At 41.0% G+C, this 20,481-nt stretch overlaps 2 protein-coding genes across 2 annotated transcripts; one reads left to right on the top strand and one right to left on the bottom strand.

Moving 5' to 3' along the window:
* The first annotated feature begins 6,286 nt into the window (after window positions 1-6,286).
* LOC146618126 (protein CEBPZOS-like) lies at window positions 6,287-8,114 on the top strand. The gene is made up of 4 exons (XM_085373261.1): window positions 6,287-6,404; window positions 6,977-7,094; window positions 7,184-7,228; window positions 7,835-8,114. The coding sequence occupies exons 2-4, from the start codon at window positions 6,977-6,979 to the stop codon at window positions 7,915-7,917; spliced, it is 246 nt and encodes an 81-aa protein (XP_085229387.1). The 5' UTR covers window positions 6,287-6,404; the 3' UTR covers window positions 7,918-8,114.
* A 2,538-nt stretch (window positions 8,115-10,652) lies between these two features.
* Window positions 10,653-19,226, bottom strand: LOC146618125 (CCAAT/enhancer-binding protein zeta-like). Its single transcript, XM_085372114.1, has 17 exons — window positions 19,041-19,226; window positions 16,897-18,389; window positions 16,578-16,812; window positions 16,317-16,470; window positions 15,879-15,967; window positions 15,731-15,784; window positions 15,538-15,640; window positions 14,909-14,968; window positions 14,739-14,805; window positions 14,542-14,648; window positions 13,874-13,934; window positions 13,338-13,543; window positions 13,050-13,085; window positions 12,165-12,263; window positions 11,974-12,035; window positions 11,768-11,849; window positions 10,653-11,289 (listed from the first exon to the last, which is right to left on the bottom strand). The coding sequence occupies exons 1-17, from the start codon at window positions 19,224-19,226 to the stop codon at window positions 11,126-11,128; spliced, it is 3,258 nt and encodes a 1,085-aa protein (XP_085228240.1). The 3' UTR covers window positions 10,653-11,125.
* Window positions 19,227-20,481: the final 1,255 nt, after the last annotated feature.

Here is a 20,481-nt window from a genome sequence, read left to right as displayed (position 1 = left end):
GGAGTTACATTACAGATGCATATAACAAATCCAAAGGGGCAAAAAATGAGAGCAGGGAACTCGGGTGCAGGGCAGTAAAGCATGAGGCCATCTCTGGTACATGCAGAGGAAAACCAGGGGTCACTGTATTGTATAAGCACTGGATGGAAGCTTTTCTTGTGAAGGTGGTCTGACCAAAAGACATTTTTCTGTCTTTATGATATAAAGGATGTGGTAGTTTGTTTAGTATGTATAATTTCAACTAAGAATCCTCAAGAATTTAGATTTACATACAGTGGTTTTAAATACCAAAACGATGCCAGTTAATATCATAATCCTCATGTTTACAATTCAAGGCCGAGGGACCAGATCAGGCCTCTATGAATCCAGAATCATGAAGCTTGAGGTTCTCACAAAATCTTGGCCCACCTATACGCAGAGTGGAAATACACATTTTTCTTTCATTTTAAGAATAATGCATGTCTCAAATGTAGTTTATGAAGCTCAAAAAGCTGTAGGAGTGATAAAACACAAAACATGCTGGTTCTAGAGAGGCTGATCTTTAATGTCTTTATATAACCGTGAAATATGAACCTTTCCCTTTGTGTGAAAGTGTTTAGTTCCCGGCAGACCGGGATCTCCTCCTTCCTTTTCAGCTGCAGGGTTCACTGTTTGTGCGCTGACAGTGTGTGTTTACCTGCCAGTGAATCTGAAAGGATAGCCGGCACACACAGCCGAGGTGAAGGAACAAGAGAAGCTGGACCACCATGCTCTCTGCACACAGCCGCTGTTTTATCTTCTGTGGCCATCAAATATTTCCCTTCATTTGTCGGTTGCACATGAAGACCGAGAGGGGGTCGAAGTGTTTATCAAAGCTGTGACACAACGAAGGGCTTCCCTCACCTGCACAGGATCACGAAAAGTATTTACAAGTCATAAGTTATGGATTAAACATTGACTGAAGACTTTAAAGAGGCTTCAGATACAACACAGGAAGACTTAACGAAGAATCAGTGGGCATGAAGGATGAATATGGAATCTGTGGCCAGGAAAGAGCTCTTCCTGTAAAAATTTGCAAAATCTTTATTATTAGCTTTAGATCTTTTATTTAAACAGGTAGTCTCATTGAAAATCGAGAGTTACCTTACTAAAAGTCACTTTATACATTATCATAAAATAAGAAAAACACACACAAGATTCTTTACAGGTACGAACCTTTAAAATGTCCCAGTTTTTTAATTTTTCTCTCACTGAAAACTTCACCTCCACATGAACACAGTCAGCGTTTTGGGATTTCCCTACCTGGATGATTGAGCGTGAAAGATATTTTTTTATTTTGCATCCTGAGTTAAGATGGGCAAGTATGGGGAGAACATGGAACTACCACCTGTCTAGAGATCCTCATGGGGAATAAATGATGAAAAATAGCTGTGATTTATTGATTTGTTATAAATATTTTATTTTCATCAGCTAAAAATGATAATACTCCTTACTCTGCATCCACAGCCTCCAAATTCTTGACACAGGAAACAAACAGAGATGTTGTGTGCTTGATCGGCTCTTCATTACCCACCATACATATAACAATAATCCGAATGTTGTGATTTTTTTTTTAAATTGGCATCACCTCCTGACCCTGCTATAAATTCAGCGACAAAACAGATAGAAACAGATTATTCTTTACTTCTTCTGACTACACCCAGCTCCCAAACATTATCCATGAACACTCTGTGTTTATTTGTGTGCATGAGTTCAGCAGGTCTCTGTCCTCCTGCCAGTCTGTGCTCTGTGTTGAAGGACACATCAGCTCCTAAAATGCATCACGAGGGCAGCAAAGAGAGAAGACTCCAGGAGGAGCTATAACTGGGGAAAGTGTGTCCTTTCCAAAAGTGTTTTTACCTTTAAGTATCACTAAATCATAACCACAACTGAGATATACGAACCACGGAGAGAGGAGGAGTCTTTAAACAACTTGTCCTTCATATTCAAACATTTGAAACTGCCTTCCAGCATTTGTCTGTGTGCCTGTGATTACAAAAGTTTTTTTTTTAATCTTCTCACATTGTGCCATGTAGTGAATTTAAATAACAGAAGTCCTATGGAAAAAATGTTATGATCACATCAGTATAATGAAAAAATTTCACATCATATTTAACTGACATGACTTTAAAATGAGGCTCCAACATGGAGACGTTTCATTTTTACAGAACAAAGACACTCTGTGGAAGAGAGCCAGAGATTAATAGTAACTAAGGAGGACAGTTTCTGTGTCCTGAATCCAAACTGGGAGCTGGTTCCACTGAAGAGGGGCCTGAAAACTGAAGGCTCTCCCTCCCATTCTACTTTTTTTTTTTTTTTTTTTTTGTCCCATTTGGATCTTTAGCCATCAGAATTGTTGTCTTAAGGCCAAGAAAGATGCCAAGCAGATTTATTTTACCAAGTGGATCATCATGGCCTTGCCATATTGGTCCATTTGATTGACCTGTATTATAATTATGTATCTATTTTATTTTCGGTTGCCACAAATGGGACAGACATGACTGGGGGATAGGACAGGGAGAAAGAATGAAAGAAAGAGGGAGAGAAAGAAAGAAAAACAGGGGAGAAGAGACGGTGAGAAAGGGGGGGAAGAAAGAAAGAAAAACAAAACACCTGGATCACCTGTATGGAGAAAAAAAAACAGAAGAGAAAGCAAACCAAAAAGAGCAACATCATAAATACAACACCATCACAATAAACTAGCTAGCAGTAGATATCAGTAGATACTAAGTAATAAACGATATTGTGCAGCACGCAAGATAGACAGCGCACAATGTGCTTTGAGGCAGCAGCCAAGAAAGGTGTAGTCCACGTCTGTGAACACCCGTGTGTACACCCGTGTGTACACCTGTGTGGATCAGCATGCTTGTATTCCAAAGGTTTCTCCATGTAACGATCTGCTAGGGAGTGTGGGGAGCCATAGCCCCGTCCCCCAGGGCATGAAGCAGGTATGGAGGAGATCCAGGCCCCAGACATTCAGAGGCCCCAGAGTACGAGGACCCGAGGAGGACCACCAAAAGGGGGTGAACCGTGCCACCCTCCTGGGAAGAGCTGAGTAGAGCCCCAAACAAGAGGTCACCCAGCAGCTACGGAGCAGAAGCCAGAGGGGGTTGCAGTGGCGTGCCCGCGGGCTCTGCCGGCAGCCAGCTGTGCCAGAGAGGACCGAGCTTCAGGCCCAGAGGCCTAAGGGCACCCCACCCCCCGGAAGGGGCCCAGCCGGGCCACAGGCGCCAGGCCCCACCAATCGGCCACCAGGAGTGAGCCAGTACATACATGAGCACCCAGCCCAGGTCGACAAGAACCACCAAAACACCAACGTCTGAGGGCATCAGCCACCGGCAGGGAGTGTGGTGAGGGGAGATAGGCCTCCGTACTTTAGAGGGCCTGAGATGTACCCAGAGAGGTTGAGTCTACTTTTAAATACTCTAGGATCAACAAGTAGGCCTGCAGCGTGAGAGCGAAGTGCTCTAATAGGGTGATATGGTACTACAAGGTCATTAAGATAAGATGGGGGCTGATTATTTAAGACCTTGTATGTGAGGAGCAGGATTTTAAATTAAATTCTGGATTTAACAGGAAGCCAATGAAGGACAGCCAATACAGGAGAAATATGCTCTCTCTTTCTAGTCCCTGTCAGGACTCTTGCTGGCTGCAGCGTTTTGGATCAATTGAAGCCTTTTCAGGGAGTTTTTAGGACATCCTGATAACAATGAACTACAGTAGTCCAGCCAAGAAGTAATAAATGCATGAACTAGTTTGAGGAGATGCTCAGAGAGGAGTTAAAGAAAGGAATCGAGGATGTGCAGTTGACAGAGGAGGTGCTGTGGTGATTGTTCTTCCTGTTGTGCTTCATGGGCCATCGTGTTTGCAAGAAATCAACTGTTTGATTAGCCATTCTTTGAAAGTGTGGACATACAATTTATATAAACTGTATGGATCCCACATTATGGAAATTCCCTTGTTACAGCAGCAGAGGAAGAAGCGATAGGAAGAGAAAGTGAATTAGAGATATAATAGAAAAAATGAAAAAATGAATCGTATACACTGTGATTGTTTACATGTACAGAAAGTGCAGTGGAAGTAATAATGAGAATACACATGTATTTTTTTAGACTGTATAAATGGTGTGTGCTGTACATACAATACACATATCATAGATGGCAGTATTTGAGATGGATGTCAGCAGCTGTAAGGCTGTATTTTTTATTTATTTTATTTATTTTGTTGATCGCATAAATTGCCTAAAGGTTTTTTGCTTTTTGTTTTTTGTTTTTTGTTTAAAAAAAACAACCTTTTGTTTCATTCAAAATTTAAAAAATAAATAAATACTCACAACTTTATTAACAGCAACCCACTACACATATTTACAGTAAAATGCGGTATTTGCATTGTACATTCAAAAATCACAAATTATTAAGTGTTGCCATGGTTATTTCAGTTGTTTTGCATGCTGAGGATATATTTTGCTGTTTCCGTTGTTTGAATGTTCGTGTGAGTCGGTCAGGATGAGGACATGTATTTATATTTAACAGTAACAAGCTGTTTGTGGAGATTAAATTAGAAACACTAAAAATTAAAGCAAAATGGTGGTAGATACTGTAATTACTGTAAAAATCCTCTGTGGTTATGTGTTTAGCAACATTTGTGCTGTTTCACCAGCTGAAATTTGACTTTTAAAGTATTTTTCACAGCAACATAGAATAGATTCCACCATCATGCCTGATTATAGATTTGTTATGAGACATATGTGACTTAAGAATGGACAAAAGGAAACTGTATGTGGGAGAAAGTAGTAAATAATTTTAGAAATTAAACACATTTGTTGAAGACCTCTGATGCCCTCTGAGTGCAGTAGCTTTTAATGAGTTTCCAGCCCTGCAGAGGACTCTTTTCTAGCTCCTATTTCTGCACCTAATCATGCTGTAAAGTGAGGTTTTTGTGACCCAGGTGAGCAAATATTGTCTCTTAGTCTAAACCCGTTTGGCTGCTGCTTTGCTGAGATTCCTGCAGGAATAGCAGCTGTAAAACCGAGGCAGCCTCTGGGAAAACTGGGAATCTAACCTGCAGCTGGTGCTCATTCAGCTAAGAATATAAAAACGAAATGACATTAGATTTTATTTCCTCAAAAAAAACAAAAACAAAAAAAACCCCAGAAATTGCAGGTGTCTTCAGTGGAATCTGCTCATGAAAGTGAATTCTTTCCTTATGACTGCTTCACAACTAAAAATTAAAAACAATTATTCAGACTTTCATCAGGTGCATCAGGTGTTTTATTAGACGTACCCCTTGTTTTTATGACAGGAGCTGTCATCTTGTTTTGTTCATCTTGCCACAACGCTGACACCTCCTGGTAACATCCCATAACTACAATGATTAAATCACAATTCAACATCAGAATTTCAGCTGACCGAAATTTTGTTGTTATGATAATTAAAAGAAAATATATATAGCAAAAACAGTAATAAAAGACGCTTTTAGAGCAGACGATTCAAGAGTTGATTCTATGTTGTTGTTGTTGTTTTATTATCACAGGGGGGAGAGAGAGTGAGAAACGGTGACATTATCTAAGACAGTTTTTGTATTTCTAAAAACAAGGCACTCGTACTTAGTCCTTTTAATCAGTTATTTATTTATTCATGCAATTAACCCCTTAGGTGACCGGACAACCGGTAAGATGGGTGAGGCCAACATTCAGCTTTTCTTGTAAGGTCTTTTTTTCTTTTTTTATTGAGTATGTAAAATTTAAAATTTCAGATTTTTCATCTTTTCACAGGGAATTCAGCTAAATAGTTTTTATTCAAACTGTGCATTCATTTTTATTTTTAATTTTCTGTTTTGCTTTGCGTTTGGTTAAATTTCATTTATGTATTGTGATATCTAGTTTGTCAATAAATAAATAAATAAATAAATAAATACAATAAAATAGTCAAGAAAAATTATTATAAATTATTATAGCAAGGAGTTGTTACGTGATTGTTCTTTACTAGTGATTATATTGATTTGATGAAAAAAAATTAATAGAAAATAATTTAATAATTAGTCTTAATTCATTTATCAAATTACTATTTTATTGAATAAAAAAGAGAATTATCAAATGTAAAGGAGCCTCTTTTAGCCGTGTTATCACTAAAAGTCGCTGCCTTTCTATTTACGGTAAACAGCGGTTTTAATGGTTTTAATGAGGTAAGGACGCCAAAAAAAAGTCGATATGTCCCTACCGAGCTTCCGTACACCGGAAGCAGCGTGTTAGTAGTTTGCTGTGGTTGTTACAAGGGCAGAAGATTTGTTTTTGCAAGCAGTTTACTCTACTGATATAATTTATAGTGCTCTGATTTAGATTTAAAGCAGTTATTCATTTATCTCAAGTACCACAAATCTAATATAAGGTAAGTTCAGACGTAACAAAGGCGTTAAATAAAACGCCTTCAGTTCAAAACGAAGAAATAAGCGACCGTTTGCTAACATATTGATGTTTCCTGAGTGCCCGGCTTGTTGTGTCATGCTGTCATTAAACAAACGCGTTAAGGTTGAAAATCCAACTCGGATTTTTATTTTGGATGAGTAGCAAACTATTTTCAAAATAAAGTTACAGCCTTTTTCTTCTGTCTGAATTTAATATAAAATATTGACGATCTGTTGTTTTTGTTATAGGTTTTAAATGTACAAAATTACATATAATCACAATAAAATAAGGTATTCTCATTCTAATCTAAAATATGTGCAGACATTATTTTAACTTTCACTGAAGAGCGAGGTCTGCTGTCTGTTATCTGTACTAGAGGTGCAGAGCTGAGTACCTCTGTGTAGCAGTGAAATAAAAATATTCTATCAGGAAAGTTAGATGCAGTGTAATGAATTAATGTGACCTTCATAATGGAGGCAAAATGAAAGAAGAGAACACGCTGTCTATCCCTGTCTTTGTAAATAAAGTTGTTTGTATTTGTTGGTCTCCCCTCAGATGTCTCCGAAACCTCTGGAGCCGCTGGCTAAGAAGCTCATGAAGGGCGTGATTGCTCTGGAGCTGCTGGGCGTCCTCGGGGCTTACGGTCTGTTTCACACAATGGACACCAGTCGAGGTATGAAATTATGATGTTAAATGGATCTGAAATAGGTCTGGCTTTATATCATCCTAAATTTCATGTTTTATATCCTGCACCACCTGCAGATTTCAGGAACACTATGAACAGGAGGTTCCCATCCATCCTAGAAGGTAAGAAGAATCTCCAGGTTCAAACTGGGGCTTAGCAGAAGGTGTTTTTCAACTCTAACATGGACACTGGCTTCTTTCATAATAATAATTACTGTTTATATAGTGTGGTCCAGATTTAAAATCATTACTAAATTAGAAAATCAGAAACACACCTGCACAACGTATGAAAATAAAAATGTCAGAGCACAGATAACGTTGAAATGTACATACAACAGATGAAAATGAGGTCATATTTAAATCAATTAAAACCCAAGTTGGTGAAATAAATCAATTCATATGAAAATAAAAATGATTAGTGCAATTTCAGCAGAACAACAAAGTTTTTTTGAAGTTCATCTGAAGATACCAACATAGCACCAAATAAAGACAATATACATTAAATCAAGTAATGTGTAAAAGTATATTAGGTACACATTTACTGCAGAACAACCTGATTTTTTTGAGCCATAAAATAAACAACATGTTTATAAACCTTCCTTCTGCTTTATGTGAACATCATATCATAATTTCTGTAAGTTAATCAGCTGCACAGCTCTGCTGCCAGTCTCTCAACCCACAAATTTCCAACACAACAAAATTAATTTTGTGACGTCCGCTTCCTCCCAGTTTACTACAAGTCCAACGAGTGGGCGGGGATCTACGGCATCCGAGAGAGAGACCAGGAGGCCTGGTCAGCCAAACAGGATTGAAGGTGTCCATCGACGTCAACGTCATTATCACGTGCAGCGCCTTGGCATCTGAGTCTGGAGCCTCCCGGCTGCTTCAGCACTGCACATTAGGAAAAAAGACATTACTTCCTGTAAAGACTCATCAGACCTCATTCATTTATACAGGAATTGTCTTTTCTCTGTGGAGAAGTTATTAAATGTGGCTGGTATCCAGCCCAGTCAAGGATATCCTGCCTTTGTTGTTATTTGTATATATTTGCTGCTGTATGAAGCAGCCAAACCCAAAAACCTCTTTTTGGGGGTTTTTGTCTCACACTTGGTACCCAAGTACAATCTCAAGTGGGGGTGATGATATGGTAAATGGACTGGTTCTTATGTAGCGCTTTTCTACTCTATATGAGCAGTCAAAGCGCTTTATACAACTAATTCATTCACCCAATCACACAACCACTTTTTCTAACTGTTAAGTGCTTACTGTCTAACATTCATACACATTCACACTCTGATGGATGCATCGGAGAGCAACATGGGGTTAGTATCTTGCCTAAGGATATTTGGCATGCAGCCTGGGATCGAACCACCAACCTTCCAGTAGATGACCTGCTCTACCACCTGAGCTATAGCCACCCCCTTCCCCCTGACCTGACATCCTGGTTCCCTCTTGCGAGAGCATTTGTAGACACCCTGGTCGGGAGTCAAACCACTCACCTGAACTTCCAAAGGCGAGTGGTGTTACCACTATGCTATTGATCAATGGATATACATATATATGTAGAGGTGTGTGTGTGTATTCATGAACTTTCTTGATGTCCCTGTTACTCCCGCTTTTTCTTTGCTGACCTTTAGCATTACATTCTTGCACTTCCTATTACTTTAGTTTGATATAATAGCTGTAAACTAACAACAGCCACAAGAGGTGTTATAGCTGTTGTACAAAATCAGTTAGTTTTTCTTTTTGTCTGTTGATAACATTAATTATATCATTACTGCTGTAAACTATCCATCCATCCATCCATTCGCTTCCGCTTATCCTTTTTCAGGGTCGCGGGGGGCGCTGGAGCCTATCCCAGCTGTCATAGGGCGAGAGGCGGGGTACACCCTGGACAGGTCGCCAGTCTGTCGCAGGGCCAACATACAGGGACAGACAACCATTCGCACTCACTTTCATTCGCACATTCACACCTAGTGACAATTTGGGTTATCCAATTAACCTATCCCCACTAAGTGCATGTCTTTGGACGGTGGGAGGAAGCCGGAGTACCCGGAGGGAACCCACGCAAACACGGGGAGAACATGCAAACTCCACACAGAAAGACCCCGGCCTGATGTTGGAATTGAACTCAGGACCTTCTTGCTGTGCGGCAACAGTGCTAACCACCGTGCTGCCTTGCTGTAAACTAATTTACAGCAATTTGTAAACTAATTTAAAATGACCACATTTATTGAGCAAGTGTACCTAATAATCTCCCATCAGTTCAGTTGCAAAATACTTTCTAGATTAATCATTTGGTCTATTAAAAGTTAGGAATTTGTGAAACAGCGACAGAAAATCAGAAAAATAGTATTGCTTGATATTAAATTACATTTAAAATGGTTTAATGTTAACTGCTATATTTTATCATTTTATCCATTCATCCATCTTCTTTTGCTTATTCAATTCAGGTTGCGGGCAGGAGCCGGAGCCTATCCCAGTTGATACTTAATAAGTTTTAATGGTTAATACCTCACCAACAAAAAACCTGAACCAATTTAAATTTGTAAATGTAAAACAACAAAACCTTGAAATGGTGCAGACCGTTCTACAAATGGCACATTATGATCAGTATGTTCAAACAGAAACAATCATTAAACCTGTAAACACACTGAACAGGATCATGAAACACTTAAATGTTTGTCTCACACAAACACAGGTTGTATGTGAATTGATTTGTTAAGACACAAGGAAATCTGCTGCTTATGTGTCAAACAGGCTCATCCCATGTCAGCTCAGATTTGCCTGAAAGAAAATTCTGACTTCTTAAAAGGAACGAATCATGAGATTTCTCAAAAATAACCAGCCTCCTGGTAGACACACCAGCAGTCTCAATTTGAAGTTCTTGAGGTTGTGCTTGAATTATCGCACTCATAGACTTCAGCCTCTCACAGCTGAGGATGAAGGTCGGGATGTTTTTACAGATCACTCTGAAATCCTTTTTTTGAGGGAGCACTTTAAAATTCCAATATCTAGAAAACTCCCAGAGCTTCAAATGTGTTAGAGTAAATATGAATGTGGAGCGTCAGCAGTGCAGCTCCAGTTAACGTAAAACGGGCGTTTGAAGTCCCTAAAATATTTAAATGTGTGATCTCCGACAGCGGATTTGGAGACTTGTAGAAACCACAGTAGATTTTATTTAGAGCTTCTCACATACAAGACACGGGATATTCTTGAAAACAGTCCGAAGGTGAAAAACAAACCAAGAAAACGGCACAGCGGCACACACCCTCTCATTGGCCAGAGAAATTTGGGCCATGAGGCTGGAACTAAAAACAAAGCAATATTTCCCTTCTCTACATAATTATGAGTTATATGTGAGAGAAGAGCGTAACAAATTTTGGATTTAATAAATTTACTTGGACTTTGTATATTGCGTCATACCTGGAAATATCACAGTGAACTTTTCCCCCAACATTTAAGCTTTAACGAGTGTAACGATTCACTTTTAGACTGTTTTAAGACAATTCTGTGTAAACAACATTGTGTGAGAAGCAAAAGTTTCTACAGGCTGTAGACATCTAAATATTTCAGCAACTTCAAGCATCCTTCATTCGTTCAGAGTCCATTTTCATAGAGGCACAGGACCAGATATTTACCTTAAAACACAAATGTTCCCTCAAAAACATCATGAAACAGCCCTGCTTTCATCCCATGAAGTATTCATTCATGCATTTTAAAACCAAAGTTTATTTTAAACATGATGGACTGAGATGGAATGATCCAGATGAGATTTGCAGCAAAATGTTCAGCACAAAGTCTTTGATTTTACAAAAAAATAAAACAAGCTAAATGTGGCTCCTCTTCACCAGCCCCCAGATTGAATCTGTAAACACCGTTTTATGTCCGCGTCCTCCCGGTTTACGATGAGACCGCTGAGTGTCCGGGAATCTACAGCGTCCGGGAGACAGACGAGGAAGGCGTGGTCACCGAAGGTGTCCCTCAGCTTTAGGCCAACATCTTCAGCATCCTCGTCATCTACTTCCTCTTCTTCTTGCTCCCAAACGTCCCGCTTCCCGTCCTGGCTTGGCCGAACCCCATCTTCTTCTTGTTGAACGTGGTCTTCTTCTTGCGCAGCGTCTTGGCGTCACGGCCGTGGATCCAGTCGTCGCGCTGAGCTTCCCACTTCAGCTGCTTCAGACCTGCACACAGGAAGTGTTAGAAAAGAAAACACATTTGGTTTATCTGTGCAGCGCAGCTGAGTGGGACTGACAGCACTTTCACTGTGTGGAGAAGTTATGAAACGTGAGACACCGGCCTTCATCTCGTCTGTTTGTTTTTAACCCTGTTATAACCTGAAACAGCCTCAGCATCCTTCAGCTCTCACATGTCAGTCTGAATGTAATCATTCTTAGTTTCAAGGTCCATTAAATGACATCACTGTAATAACAGAGATGGCTGTTGGGTCAATATAAGGAATAAAACTAACTTACTAATGAACATTTTAGTTATACAGAACATTTCAGGTGCTGTAATTATAATAGAAACCATAACGATGACCTAGAGGTCATATTTTTAAAAGGCATCGCAGCACAAAATCCTATCCTCAGCCTTCAGGTGGCCACTGGGCTTGCTCCTGCAGTAGTATGAGCTGTTCAAGGTGAAGCTCTGTGATCTCACCTGCTTTGTCTCGATTGGCCATGGCGTTCAGCCCGATGTTGTCAAACTTGGAGCCGGCATTCTCGTCCAGCAGGCAGCCAAACTGACAAAAATAAATAAAATAAAATAAAAAAAGAACAATAATGATGTTATAAGACCTTTGAAATATTTATGATTCCATAATCCTGTTGTGCTTGTTTCCATGAATTCTCTGAAGTCAAACTGACCTCTTCAGCAGAAGCAAACATGGCTGCATCTTTCTTTTCCTTCTTCTTCTTCTGTTTGGAACCTGAAACATTGAACAGTGATCAATAAAATAACCTCCAGAGTCGCTGACTGAGTTTTCTATACACAGCCAAAACAAACTGACACATTAAATTATGTTAATAATTCTTTGAGCTACAGATCCAGCATTAACCTAAAGATCCGGAGAAGTCGAGTTCCTCGGAGGATTTTCTCTTTCCCTTCTTGGTCTGTGGGGTGATGTCTGGAGCTTCCATCTCATCGTCTTCTGAATCTATACAGTGGAAAAGGTTTTTCCCAGTTTCAATATTACATTTGAAAAGAATTATTTTCTCTCATATCTTCTGTTCCAGTGATGGACGTTCATATTCAACACGGCCCAAGTTCAAATAAGGAGCTTAGTACGTGCACAGCTAATCCTTTCAGCCTCAGACTGCTCTAAACACTCAGTTTCACACTGATTTTCCTCCTCCTGGATCTTTATGATGTCACAAAGAGCAAATATTCTGAATATGGCCATCACAGGAATAAACGCCCCACTGACAAGTCTTCTGTGAGGGGCAGCCAATGAGGAGGAGCTATAACTGCTCATTTCAGACAGAGCATGGACTCAGTATAAGATAGGGAAGGATTATTCTGAAATGTGAATCATGCAAAGCTGCTCTACAAGAGTCCAAGAATGAAAATAAGGAGCTGAAAATAAGCAGAATAATTCCACATTAGCAGAAGGATAAATTCCAGCCATCTTTCATAATTTAGCATAGAACCCCAAATTTTGCATTCATTTATTAAATGTTTTTAAGTTAACTGTAAGATATTATATTTTAATTAGGTGCTGCTTTAACAGATGAGTTGACTGAATTTATTAATCTGTATTTTTATAATGATTAAACTTCACTGGTTCCAGAACCTTAAATGTAAATGTTTAGTAGTTTTCTTTGAATTATGGGGTGCTCATCTAAAATAGGCTTACAGATTATTGGCTCAGATATCCCATGATGCACTGTGTTCCCTCTTCAGTATGTAAAAAACAGTGGTTAGGATTTCTAAAGGTACTGACCTCCAAATGCAGCATCTTCATCCTCCAGCTCAGGAACTGAAAGAAGAGGAGAAGGATCAGGTGTCTGTAAGAGCTCAGGTCGATTCTGTCCTTTAACTCATAACAGCGTGGACTTGAATATATGAACATCAATATAATCTCAAGTCAAATAATGACAAAAAAGACATTTATACAGGCAGAAAAAAATAAAGGTATTGGTGTATTAATTTAAAAACAGAGAATATTGAACTGGCACTCGAAACAAAGCTGGATTAAAATAAGTTTTCGTACTTTGTCATATTTTTTTACCTTCATCATCATCATCATCATCACCCTCTTCGTCTCCATCAGGGTCCATGAACATCCCTCCTTCTTCCTCCAGTTCGTCTCCGAAGTCTTCCTCGTCCATGCTGCCCAGAGACACCTCCTCATCGTCCAGGTCGTCCATGTCCGAGTTGTCCACGTCCGACTCAGAGTCGTCTCCTGATTTCTTATCTTTTTTACTCTTTACATTACTGACAGAAAAACAAAAAACGTTGTGAGGAAGAGGATGGTTCAGTCAGTGTGTAAAAGTCTTTAAAGTCTTTATTTGTTTTTTTAAAACAAAACCAAAATCGTGTTCGAGTCTCACAGCCAATCAGATTATTCTGTTTTTAAGACTAAATAAATACCAACATAATGCTCTTCCTAGTATTTCCTGTATTTGCTTTCCCATGTGTAGCAACAGTAATACAGAAATAAATAAAACAATAATACTGTAAACAGAAGGAAAATAAATTTAAGAATGACAAAGTAAATCAATAAATGAATGGAAATAAAACCCAAGAGTAAACCTGAAAACTCACCCTGCAAAGTCCAGATTATCACTGCCGAGGTCGGTAAAGTACGAATCACCTTCAAAGGTGTCTGCCAAAAAACAAACAAACAGTTACTCAGCCAGAGAACTTTAAGTTATACTACAAGCAAAGGAGGAAGAACAGGAGGAGCACAGCCAGCCTCCGGTGGGCTGCTTGTCCTTTAGCGGGAACCCTGTCACAGCCCAGAGCCGAGCATTCCCCCGCGAACACCAGAACCGGCAGGTCGACCACTAACGGCCTGGTCTCTTCACGGATGAGAGCAGGTTGACACTGAGCACACGTGCCAAATGTTTAACTGTTGAAGGGCAGCAGCAAACAGCACCTCAGACTGGCCAGGAGTTCACCGATTCCTCATCAGGAAGATCCTCCCATCATCAGGATCACGCCCAGGTGTTATCAGGCACGTGTGGGCCAAACTCACAGTGAGCCAAACTACACTCAGACTGGATCAGCCTGCGATTTAAATTTTTACCTTTTATTTGAAATATAAAAGATTTTAAATGCAGTTCTGTTTACGTCGAAATGTCAGTGTTTTATGTAATCCGTGTTTATAAATTTAACTGTACAAGTGTCTCGACTGAAGCCATTAACCAAGGATCTGTGATGTTTTCATGAGGAGATACTGAGCATTAAATTAGAGACGATGGTTTATTTACCAAGAAGTTTCTCAAACTCATCATCGTCCACATCCTCCAGGCTCTCGTCGTCATCGTCACCTCGTGGCCGGCGTTGCTGCTTCTCCTGCTGTCGTTTCTTGAAGAAGCTGACGAATGAAACAAAGAAACAAAACTCATTAAACAGAATACAATCAAAAAACAGTGGAAATATGTCAGGTGACTTTGCTGGGACGCACCGATGGAAGAAGATCTCATCAACAGGAACCTGACTTTCTTCTTTGGACAGAAACTCTGCGCTGTTCACTGACACACACAAATAATTTAAAGGATCCACACTTCATCTGACATCAGAGCAGGTGAAGGAAAAAAAACAAACATAGAAAGTGTGAAATTTGTTTAAAGTTACCTGGTAGCAAGCTGACAGGTAATCTGTGTTTGGGCTTCATCACAGCAGCGTCGGTGTTTTCTAAAGAATAAAAAATATTAAAAAAACGAAAGTTTACACTTAAAATTATTAATATTAGTTCATTAAAACCGTCAATAAACTGTCACAATGTGTGAAGTCAGCGTGATTAAATCTGTTTTGAGCCGAGACAGCAATGAAACCACAGACTAATAATAACAACTCTTCAGGATGTTTTTTATCGTTTTCCATCTTTCTGAGTTTGAATTTTTTTATTTTTCTGTCGTTTTTAGCTTGTAAAGACTTATTTAGATTGTCTTTACCGTCCACTGTCTCTTGTTTCTCTGCAGGTTGCTGCTGTTTTGCAGCTTTGTGCGTTTTTTGTATTTTATTTCATCCCCTCTTCATTGTTTTTGTTCCTCTTTTAAGTCCGTTTGTTTTAATCATCCTTTCTTTTTTGAATTATTTGAACTATTTATTGAACTATTTCACAAATGTGAACATTTGACACCAGTTTTCGTCATTTTCCCATCTACATGTGATCATTTTGTATCCATCTGTGTTTATGTTGCATCATTTTTGATCCATTTTACAAAATGCATCCAATAGAATTCGGTGCTTGTTTGTCTTACGTTCTGCTTTGAGCTGTTTGGGGTTTCTGAAGACAAATCGATCGAGGAAGCGGATGAGGGTGAAGTCCTGCAGAGGGTCCCCAGAGTACTGGATGAAGTCTCCCTGTGGAAATAAAATCATATCAAACATTAACAGCAACAATCATGACGACTACAGAGCTCCTGAGCATGTGGAAAGGGGCGGGGCTTTTACCTGCAGAATGGTTTTTGCAAACAGCGACACTGACGGATGGAAGTGCAGAGCGAGCTGCAGAGAACATCAGACATTAGGTTATACACAGCAGCTTGTGAACACAAGCTCTGGTTACGAACTTTGTGTTTATTAGGACAGATTTTTTTACCTTCTGCAGCTCCCATAAAGTCGAGCGATCTGCACCGCAGAATAACGGGTTTCTGTGCAGCGGGTCGTAGCTCTGAACACTCTTCATTCCTGAAAGAAAACAGGACGGAGAAACAAACATGATGAAGCTCGTCTTCTTATTTACTGTCCTGCTTTATTTTAATCAGCCAGGTGCAACAAACACACAAAATTAGCTGGAATAGAGATTACAACATGATCTAAAAGTTTTTCCTGATTCAGGCAAATAAAAAAAATCTGCAATTAGTTTCATGAAGCTAAAACAAAACAACTAGCTATTAAACAATAGCCTCCCAGGAAGACAGTGGGTGGAAATGGTGGAAAGTACCAGGGGCACTGGCGGTTATGTTAGATTAAACCCATCCTTCAACAACAGTTTTCAAACAGAGAACGTCAGCCCTAATCTTTGCGTTTCACAGACCTTCCAGGTTCTGGTGATGTACCCATGATGCTGCAGGTTTGACCTCCTCTGCCTCTGTGTTTGTTTGTTCCTCTAGTTTGTCAGCATCCACGAATCGCTCCTCTTCATCATCATCATCTGCAGCGAGGTCTTTGAACGCCTCCTCTTCCTCATTCTGAATGAAGCCATAATTCAAAAGTTTAAAGCAGTTCATCTTTGAGAGCATTTTTGTCCAAAAGGAAAATCTAAAGCATCAGTTTTACACCCTCTGAGATTTCTTACCCCCTCCGCCTCCTGCAGCAGTATCTTCAGGCCCGGTTTGGCCCTCATGACCTCCGACACCAAGAAGAGCGCCCCACAGGCGAAGCTGGCGCTCTGCTCGGCGCTGATCTGCAGCAGCCGTTTGACAAAGGCTTTGACCCGCCTCAGCGCCACGTCAGCCTTCATGGATTTGTACAGCAGGTTCAGGAACATGTTCGGGCGGGAGGACGACGACAGCCCGGGGTCCAGCAGCTTCCTGCAACACAGGTGGAGAAAGTAAACACCTGAATGTTGTCTGTTTAGAGCCCACAAACAAGCTGCCAGGCAAGGTTTTCCTTACCTGTACAGAGCCACATAGTACCGGTCCGAGATGCTCTGCTGGGAGTCCATCACCTGGAACAGTAGCATGAGCGCCTGCACGGCTGTGTTGAACTTCACCAGATGAACCACTTTGAAGAGTGTGTCCATCTGCTCTCTCACTTTGTCGTCCCCGGTGCTGGTGTAGGGATACGCCCTGTTCACGCCCGCCAACAGCGCACTCAGCATCTTCGACTCAATGTCCTTCTTTTTGACGCAGGCACGGAAGAAGGAGAAGTAGATGGTGATGAGCTTGGCGGCGAGCCCGTCCTCGTCGTGGCTCAGGATCACCTGGCTGAGGAAGCACACGGCGTAGTACTGCGCCTTCGGGCTGATGTTGGGTCGGAACAGGAGCCGCTCCACCTCGCAGCACACCACCCCTTTCATGTTGGGGTGTTTGTGCAGCAGTGTCTCCAGCAGGTACGATGCCTTTGCCGCCGTCTTGTACTCGGGGTCTCCAAGCTTGTTTACCACTTGGGTGAGCAGCGCCTTCTCTTGTTCTGGACGGCTGCACAGCAGCTCATGGGCAGTGGCTAACGCCTTTGCCTTGGTGGCAGGCACTGTGTCGTGAGCCACCGAGTCCAGCGCCACCACAAACTCAGCCACGTGGTGCTTCAGCTGGTGCTCAAAGTACCAGAGGATGAGGCGGCGGTCGCGGGCGTCGCGGTTGCCGCTGGCCTTCTCCTCAAGCTGGTCGAACGGGTGCTGGGCAAAGGTGCGGAGCTTCCTGTCCCCGGGCAGCAGGTTGGACAGCAGCAGCTCTCGCAGCGTGTCCATTGCCATCAGACCCATCCGCCGACTGCCCTTCTTCTTCACCATGGTGACTAGGTTCTCCACGTGCTCCAGCATGTGCACCGGAGCGTCCTGAATCAGAACCGTCATGGCTGCCATTCTGTCCGCCAGCACGCCAGAGGAGACAACTGTCTTCATCCAGGCCGAGTTGGCGCCTTTCTGCAAGCTCTTCTTGGTCTTGTAGAGGGTCACCTCAGCCTCGAACAGCTGCTGAGCGAGCGTCTTGTACTGCGAGACCAGGGCAGCATCCTGTGGCGCCGACGAGCCCTCTTCTGTGTAATCCAGCTCGAACCACTTACCACCAGGTTTGATCAGCAGCACCTGCCGTGGCTGGAACTCAAACACGGTCTGGCTCTGCTTTGCCTTTTTTGCCGCCGATACCCGCGCCTCTTTTGTCTTCTTCTGCTTCTGATCGACGACGTTGGGCTGAGTGTCAGGTGCCGTCTCCTCTGCTTTCTCCACTTTGACCTTTTTAGCTTTCTTCTCGCCAGCAGCTGTGGCAGCCGTGGCGGCTTCACCCTCAGGCTTGTCCGGAATGGTTTGCTGCGTCGCGTATGCCCGGATGCCCAGCTTGGTGATGAATGACTCCAGCTCGCCCTCCTCCAGGTCATCTATCGCTCCTTTCATGCCGCCATCAACGAGCTCGTTGGAGTCTTCGAGGCCGGCGAGGAGGATATAGTCGGCCTAAAGACGTAGAGAAGAACCACAAAGAAAAGATTAAAAATATGTGACAAAGAATTCTGATTAACATTTGTGTATAAATTGTATTTAAATGTTTACTTTATTTGATACGTTTTTATTTATTTATGTAAATAATACCATGGAAGCATGGATCCATCCTGAGTGTATAACAACTGTTCAGCCAGCGGTCTAATGGTGTGGGGATATTTACTTGGCACACTTTGTGTCCCTTAGTACCAACTGAGCATTGTTAAAACACCACAGCCTTCCTGGTTACTTGAACATGACACTGAGTTCACTGTACTCAAATGGCCTCCAAAAGGATCGGAGCTCAATACAGGAGAGCACCAACAAGAGATCCGCATCATGGATGAGCAGCAGCTGTCTGATACGATCACGTCATTAAGGACCAAAATCTCCTAGGAATGTTTCGAGCGTCTTGTTGAATCTATGAAGAAATAAGGCAGCTCTGAAAGCAAAAGTGGATCCAACCCAGTAACAGCAAAGTGTACCTAATAAACTGTCCGGGGACTGTGCTTTTACGTCACATAAACTTTCGTGTCAGTTCAGAAAACTATAAAAACAAACCGACCTTCACAAGTTAAAACGCTCCCTGACTCTGAGTGTTGGCCCTGTTTCACCAGGTAAATTCACCTTAGTTCCTCCGAGCCGTAAAACCTCCTCCAGACTGAGCTCCTCTTCCTCTCTCTCCTCCTCTTTCGTATTCTTCTCTTCACCTTCATCCTCCTCTCCGCCGCTGTTTTTCGCCTCCGGCTCGTTTTCTTCGGCCTCAAATGTCACTTTTTTGGACTTTTTACGTTGCTTGTTTTTCGCTGCCATGCTGTTTGCAGCGTGAGGAAAACTGACCCGGATGTTGAACGAAACGTTTCCGGTGCACGGTTACCAGATCTCATAGTGGGGTGCTATCAGAATTCAACTCAGAATCCATTTATTGTCACTAAACATCAAATGAGAACCAGCTCCCTGGTAGCAGAATTTAGAATAAAGACTAATTTATAAAAATCTTAAAATGTAATTATACAAATGTACAAGGTCATTATGTGTTAGCCAATATTTTTCACATTTGTGAACAATAAGAAGCCCGAATTGACTATTGGGAGGCTGTAATTGACGTAATGTAGTTTTTACACTGGTAACATCAATTAGTTGCATTATTACGGAAGAAACCTTTAAAATGTGACAATTTTCAGGCAAGTTCTGGTCTCCCAGAGAAGCATCCCTTCTAAGTTCGTTTACGGACCTTTATTTGAAATGAACCTCAGATATAAGATATAAAACAGACAGCGTCGGTTTTTATTTTTATATTTTTGTAGTCATATATGACTGAGGTGTGATGTCGATACTTGGCCAAAGATTTTTGGCGGCATTTCCGGCCAATATGGCAACACGCACGCTTTACTTTTTTTTTTTTTAGATTGATTCGTTACATAAAAACAAATAAATCTAAATGATATGTTTTACACAAATAACTAAGGTAAATTATGTTGATGAGCACGCTAAAAAAATATTAAATCAAATATTAAAAACGAGTCCCCTACGTAACCGTCTGTCCTCCAATCACAGCGTTTGTTGTCCGTCTGAAGCGTCAAGATGCTGTTTTAAAACACGATATCAAAGGAAATGGAGAAAGATCTTTCAAAATAAAATGTCAATGACTATTAATGGGAAAGAATCCATTTATTGAAAGCTACTTTCCACAATGGACTTAAAAAAATCTAACGGGACACTGAAGGGCAGGTGTTGGCTTAATGTGCTCTGGAATAAACAGAGACAAATTCACAGAGACTGAAGATTAAGAAAGAAGAAAGATGTATCGCTGTGGTTTTCATGTCGTGCAGAATGTATCAAGTTTATAGGCATGAAACATAATTCAGATACATTAGAAAGATGTAGGCCGATTTATACTATTACTGTATCATTTCTTTATTGTTTTATTGCTGCTTTGGGTTTTCGTACAATAATTTATATTTACTGTATATCTTTAATCACTCGTTGAGATTCATTTTCTTTAAGTTTTATTTTGACACTTAACCGGATGGTATCTCTATTACTGCGACGAGCTTAGCGTTAGCAT

The sequence above is a fragment of the Diplotaxodon limnothrissa genome, linkage group LG15 (genome assembly GCF_057381915.1).
Source record: "Diplotaxodon limnothrissa isolate DT_005_m linkage group LG15, D_limnothrissa_male_GT1.1, whole genome shotgun sequence".
Classification (NCBI taxonomy): Eukaryota; Metazoa; Chordata; class Actinopteri; order Cichliformes; family Cichlidae; genus Diplotaxodon; species Diplotaxodon limnothrissa.
This window is presented reverse-complemented; position numbering and strand designations above follow the sequence as displayed.